At 37.0% G+C, this 7243-nt stretch overlaps 1 protein-coding gene across 2 annotated transcripts in view; it reads left to right on the plus strand.

The window, feature by feature from the left end:
* The window catches only part of Smc2 (structural maintenance of chromosomes 2), a 42546-nt gene extending 37246 nt beyond the window's left edge, over positions 1-5300 (plus strand). For both annotated transcript variants that reach the window (XM_050128360.1, XM_050128361.1), the window contains exons 24-25: positions 1205-1352; positions 3555-5300. In XM_050128360.1, the coding sequence (XP_049984317.1) occupies positions 1205-1352; positions 3555-3713 (307 nt within the window). In that variant the 3' untranslated portion in view covers positions 3714-5300. The remainder of the gene's footprint in view (positions 1-1204; positions 1353-3554) is intronic.
* Positions 5301-7243: the final 1943 nt, after the last annotated feature.

A 7243-nucleotide genomic window follows, 5' to 3' on the forward strand; every position in this document is an offset into this window, starting at 1 on the left:
ACTATAAAATGAAGAGTTAACTTGATGTAGCAGTCAAATCTACTTAACTCAAGAGGAAAAAAAAAACAGCAATAACTCAAAGTTAGTTTGATGTTTTGTGGAAGCTGCCTGACACACATGAAATTAATATTCCAAAAATAGAGAAAAACAGGAAATAGAAATACTTAAAGAAATAATGACCCCAGATCTCCCAGATACCATGAATTCTGTAAAGACCACCATTTGAGCTAGTCTAAGATAAGCACCTAATATATTGATATAGCAAAGCATATACAAACCTGTATAGTTATAAAATTTAAAGACAGCCAGCGAAAAATAAATATCATGGAGGTAAGAATGATTTGATACTTTAGACTTCTTATCCTAAACTGTCAGCTTGAAGTGTTAGAGCATTAAAAAGTGCCAAAAGAAAATGGGTCAACCTAGAATTGTATCTAAGAGGAACATTCATATTGAAGCCAATAAACTTCAAACAAAAGCCAGAAGACTTTTATAATTCAGAAAATTATTTTTAAAATTGAGACCTGTTGTTTTTCCTTTGAAGCTCTTTGTTATGTTTTGTGTAGAAATATAATCTGTACATACAGTTTGTGTGTGAGTGTATTTGTGTAAATACATGTATAATTAAAATTTTAAAGGGGTCACTAAGTCTTTATTGCTTCCTTAATAAACTTTTAACCACTCTCTTACCTGTTATCTAGGCTCTAAATAAACAGTTGAGGTAGGGATAAATGTCATTTGTTAGAAAAGAACAGATCTAGGACTGGAAAGATAGCTCATAGGTGTTAGCATTGGCTGCTCTTCAAGAGGACATGGGTTTAGTTGCCAGTACCCTTGTGGCAACTCATAACCATTTGTGACTCCAGTTGCACCAGTTATGACACCCTCTTCTGGCCTGTGAGGATTCGAAATATGCATGTAGTGCACAAACATATATGCAGGCAAAAACCCAATACATATAATGAATTCGTTTTTAAAAATAACATGATCTTCAGTCAGTATAAATGCCAAGTGTAGTGAGAATATTAAAAATTGTGTCATGAAAATCATATGCTTGTGAAGAGAGCTTTAGAACCTAGAATCTTTATGACTTTGAGATGAGTCTGTGCTGTTTATCATATTAAGGACCTTGCAAATTTGCTTTAGTGTTTTGGTAGAATGTCTGTAAATGTTTATGGCTTTACTTCCTCCAACCTTTTCTCAGGTCTCTAGTGGCTCTGTCACTAATATTGTCCATGCTCCTCTTCAAACCCGCTCCAATTTATATCTTGGATGAGGTGGATGCAGCCTTGGATCTTTCTCACACGCAGAACATTGGGCAGATGCTGCGGACACACTTCACACATTCTCAGGTAGGCCACTCCAGAAGATGGCTATTTTACGAAGCCATCACTGTTAAGTTAGATATTTGGAATTGGTTTGGACTATAACTCAATGCTGGAGTCCTTGCCCACCATGCAAATTATCAAAAAGAGGGTCAGTCTCCCTTGAAGGAAAGAACTGTTGACTTAGCATGATGAAGAACACAACTTAGAATAGATTTAGTGATGATACAAACGTTTCCTGTAGCTGTTTGCCACAAGGATGCCAATCAAATAAAACTGCTTCAAGAATATATTTAAGATATCAGAATGTGGCACATAATGGGGGAACTTTGGTTTCTCTGGGCTAAAATAGAAATTCCTTAAAGCTAAAAAGGAGCTTTTTTTTTTTAATGTATTGTTGTTAAAGGAGCTATAGCTGTCAAGCATGGCTGAATAAACCTACATGTAGTACACGTCTGGTGTCTTGACTCTCGTAGTCACTCAATGTCTATTATGGCAGTTTGGGGCACCTACAATTAAGTGGTGCCGTTTCCTAAGTATATTAAGGTGGAGTTTGGACTTGGGTAGAACTGCAAGAATTTGCAATCCTCTTTGGTGTTATTAAACTCATCACATAGAAAAAAAATATTTCACTCAATGGTTCACAGCACTGGCTGCTCTTCTAGAAGACCTGAGTTCAATTCCTAGCAACCACATGGTGGCTCACAACCATCTGTAATGAGATCTGGCACCCTCTTCTGGCCTGCTAGCATGTGTACCAACAAAACACTGTGTACATGACATGATAAATAATTTTTTTTTGTTGTTTGTTTGTTTTTGTTTTTCAAGACAGGGTTTCTCTGTAGCTTTGAAGCCTGTCCTGGAACTAGCTCTTGTAGACCAGGCTGGCCTCAAACTCACAGAGATCCACCTGCCTCTGCCTCCCAAGTGTTAGTATTAAAGGTGTGCACTACCACTGCCCAGCGTAAATAAATCTTTTAAAAAAATAATTTCACTAAATAATTAGAGCTAATAATAAAATAGGGAATGCTGTTCACAAAAGTCAGCTGCTGGGAATTAATATCCTTACATAATCAACACTGAAAGTAAAATGAAGAAACTTCTAAGATAAAAAGAGCATTACTGTTCATTTGGATACATAGGGCCATACCTGTTTTCAGTTGGTATTTGAGAATGTGCATTTTCTTGGTGTTGTGTGTTTAAGGAAGGAACAGAGTGGCCTCCATATAATTCTCTTTTTAAATTCAAATATAGTTACCATTTTCTCCCTTCCTTTTACTCCATCCTCCCCTCCCATGTAACTCTCCCATTCCTCAGGATTGCCTGACCTTAGATGTACGAGTTGTGTTACAGATGCATCAGAACTGTGGCCCATAAGATCACTTGTTCTCTGCATTTTGACCGGTTGTGGTTTTCTAAGAAGTTTCTTTGATGAGGGCTGAGAGGTACACTCATCTGTGGATATAAGGATAAACATTTATAATCAGTTAGGAATTAGGCTAGTTTAATAAATGGCAGTTGTAGGTTCTCCTCAGAAACCCATGACCTCATCAGTCCTGTGTAGTTGGCCACATTTCCACTCCCAGGCATGGTTTTCCTGAAGGATAATCAGAAAGTTATTGATTACTGCCAGAGTGTGCATGCCACTGTTGCACCATCAGGGTTATCATTGCCATCCTGGGTAGGACTGGTGGTTGCTTCTCTTCTATGGAAACTTGCATGGCACCTTCTGATACCATGAAAGCTAAGTTTCAGGGAAGAGGTTTTCAGGTCAGAACCAGCGAGTGTCCTCTAGATCCTTTGTCCAAAGTGCATGATGTCCTCAGCAGTGTGTCTTCCACCAGGGGCAACAGCAATAACCTGTGTAATGTTTGGGGAGTTTCTCGGACAATCCTGACTAACAACTCGAAATGACGCATCTCATATCCACGTGTCTAATATCAATGTGTTAGTCATTAGCTCTTAGGAGAGGGGAATGTTGTCAGCCCAGATGGGAAATTTTCAGTGTGTGTGTGTGTGTGTGTGTACAATATTGAACTTGGTTTGAACTCCCTCCCTAATAAAGCCTTCCACCACTCAGTTTACCATTTACCCTGCTGTTCTTTCTATCCCCCTATGACCCACCCCCCACCCCCATGTTCTGTTTTGACTTTTGTGGCCTCTGTTTAAATGCTCTTATTTAAGAGAGTGAACTTCCTTAATGTTTTTGCTTCTTTCTCTTCCCTTAAGTTCATTGTGGTATCCCTCAAAGAAGGTATGTTCAACAATGCAAACGTCCTCTTCAAAACCAAGTTTGTGGATGGTGTTTCTACAGTAGCTAGGTTCACTCAGAGTCAAAATGGGAAGATTCCAAAGGAAGCAAAATCCAAAGGAAAAGAGCCCAAATGAACACGTGCTGGAAGTTCAGAGAACAGACTTCTTTCCTTGCCCTGCTTTTACACATGCTCAAGAATTTGGGTCTAAGTTGTTTATATAATAACATCATCATTATTTTACTTAAGTCTTCTTTTTATCACTTGTAAAAGAGTAGATTCCTCTTTTCTTGCCTAGTGTGATTATGATCCAATTATTGTATCTGTGATTACATGAATATCATCAACTTTCTTTTTTTACTTAGAAAAATCTTTTTATGTAATAAGGAACCTGAGATATGCCTTGCTGTTAAATTCTGATGCAAAAGCCAAAATATAAAGAAACAGATGAAGTTATAGGGAAACTATAGCTGACAGCATTTAACTCGTTTAATTTCTAAGGGCAATATTAATGAATTTTCTTTTGCTTATAAAATCATTTGAGTCTAGAATATTTGTAAAGCATGTCTCTGAGCCAGCAAAGGGAACACAGCAATGATGGATGCACTGAGCTGAGCCCAGTCCTGTGGGAATACCATGCCAGATTCTCAGATGGGAAATGGAGATTGAGAAAATGTTTCACTTTAATGGTGTTGGGCTATCATGTTTGTATATGTGTGATAATTGATTGGTCTTTGGGAATTTTAATAGAAGCTTGGGGAGAAATGTACTGCACTGTTTTACACTTGTTTCCCTTGGTATTACTCTATCTGAAGTCCTCTAATATTTTTTTAAGGTTTTCATCAGATTTTTCATAATCTAATCAATAGCCTTTTGGTGAATATAGGACATAGCAGATTAAGTGAAAATATATTTTGTAAGAATCCGATAAACCTAAATAAATCTGTCTTTTCTACCAAAATAGCCCAAAGGCTTGATGATTGATATAATTAGTGCCTTCTGCCTGTCCTGATCAAATGGTGAGACTCCTTTAGGAAAGCAGGAGGCGGAGCTAATACTCACCTGAGATCCTCACCTGCAGTCTCTATAGACACAATTCCACATCAACAACACCTCCATACTTGGAATCCTCAGAACTCTGATGTGATCTAATCTGATTTTACATATTTTGGTTCTTCCTGATATATAAGCCTTAGTTGCTTGATGTTCTACTTTTTCTCATACATTATACAAACCCTGAGTTGGACATTTCTCAAACTTCATTTGCCATACATATCTGTGATGCCCTTAGGTAATTTGTACCCTGGGACATATTAGAAATGATTTCGTCTGGAGTTGTTCTGTCTACTTTGGGAGAGAAGAAACTAAGCTGTAAATACTGACCTACAGACAGTATTGATCACAGATAATGGACATTTCCCCAAAGTATTATAAACTGTTGGTCAAAACAGTTGTGTCTAGTCACAGTGTCAGTGATACAGTATTCTAATTTGATCACAATCTAATCAATGCAAACTGTTAATATTTTAGATTACGCAGTTACAAAATAGCATTGAATTGCTGTTTTAGCCAACATTTTTAAAATGACTTATAAGGTTGACCATTTTATGTGTTTTCCTTTCTCTGACTATAAATTATTTTCTTGTATGCTTTTTTTGTATTGTGTATAATTTTGCTCTTTGAAAATTCTTGTGCATATATTAAATTTCTGTAAGTCATTAAATTTTCGTAGTAATGTTTTTTCAGTGTAAGGAAGTTGTGGTAATATATATATATATATATATATATATATACATAAGACGGAGAGTTAACATTAATAACTTAAGCCAGACGCTTTTTATTTATATATATATATATATTTTCTTATTTAGGCCTCACATAACTCAATGAGGTAATCTTTATCAGCATTGTATGACTGTGGAATCACAAAACAGAGGTTAAGTAACTCGCACACAGTATTAACACTTAGAGGATGGCTGACTCTAGAAGCACTGGACACTTAGGATGATCATGCCTAATCCAGAAGTGTAGCAGATTGGGAGGTGCCTTACTTGTTTTTCTAATACTGTGATAAAACTCCATAACCAAAGATATATATTTTTTGAAAAATTTTATAGTATGCTGACAAACTTTATATTGATGAGTGTTCTAGAGTTACTACATTTTATACTTTCTATTGCCAAGGAGGAAACAGTGTCTCCTATAACTGTGAAGGCAGCAGATTGAACAACTGAGAGTACTGTTTGGCCTGTGTACCACATGACAGGGTAGCTTCAAGCAGGACACAACAAGAGAAGGTTCAGTAAAAAGTAAAACAGCTTTATCCCTTAAGAGCATATGGCAAGGCAGAGACTCCATGGTGTAAGTGCCATTGTTAAGGGCACCATGTAGAATTTACAGTAAACTCCAGTTGGATCCCTAAGTCAAGACCATGCTATCTACATCAACAGCCTCACCATCTTCTGAAGCATAGTAGTGTGTTACCAGACCTTGAGGAGGAGGAGCATCTAACCATGGGTAGAAAATAATCATATAACCTCAAAGCCCATCTTTAGCTCTGTTTTGTCAGATTCATCAACTCATGATTGCCTTGCAGTGCACAGGTCCCAGCAGGGAATGTAAGGAGTAGGCTAGGCATGGAATGAGCCATTTTGATATCTGACAAAATAGACTTCAAACCAAACTAATCAGAAGAGATAGGGGAGGACACTACATACTCATCAGAGGAAAATTCCACCTAGAGGGTATTGCAGTTTTTAACATCTGTGCACCAAATACAGGGCACTGAAGTTTATAAAGAAGCACTACTACCTCACACATACATAGTAGACTTCAATACCTCACTTTTGACAAACAGGTCACCAAAACAAAGATGAATAGAGAGACGCTGGCTTTAAATCATGTCCTAAATCCAATGGACCTAACAAGAATACACCCCTTGGCACCTTATGGGACATTTTTCAAGCTTGACCACATATTCAGACACAAAGCAGTTCTCAACAGAAAGAAGAAAATGGAAATAACACCCTACATTCTGTCTGGTCACGTCAGATTAAAGCTGGATATCAACAGAAAGCTTACAAGCTCATGGAAACAGAACAACTCTAGTGAATAAAAAATGGGTCAAGACAGAAATTAAGGAAAAAAATGCTTTTTAGTATTGAATGAAAATGAAAACAACATAGCCAAATAATGGGACAAGAGGCAAGTTCCTAATACTCAGTTTCTACATTAAAAAAAATAAAAGTTGGAGAGATCCTATATTAGTAACTTAAAAGCACACATAAAGACTAGAACAAAAAGAATAATACCAAATGTGAAGAAAAAAAAATCAAACTTGGGGCCGCAATCAGTAAAATAGAAAAAAACAAAAAGCCCAGTACAAACCATCAGTGTTACACTGAGTTGTTTCTTTGAGAAAGTCAATGGGATTTACAAACCCTTAGCAAAATTAAAAGGCTGAAAGAAGATATTCAGGTTAACAACATTTGGTTTCTAGCCATAAATAAAGGACATTGAGCCTATAATTCGGGTTCTTAGAGAAGCTAAATAAGAAGGAGAACCCAAAGAAAAACATAGGCATCCTCCTGAACATTAACCTTCATCAGGCGATGAAAGGAGACAGAGACCCACATTGGAGCACCGGACTGAAATCTCAAGGTCCAA

Source organism: Alexandromys fortis, unplaced genomic scaffold, assembly GCF_014885135.2.
Source record: "Alexandromys fortis isolate MF-2015 unplaced genomic scaffold, M_Fortis_MF-2015_v1.1 scaffold_301, whole genome shotgun sequence".
NCBI classification, from domain to species: Eukaryota; Metazoa; Chordata; class Mammalia; order Rodentia; family Cricetidae; genus Alexandromys; species Alexandromys fortis.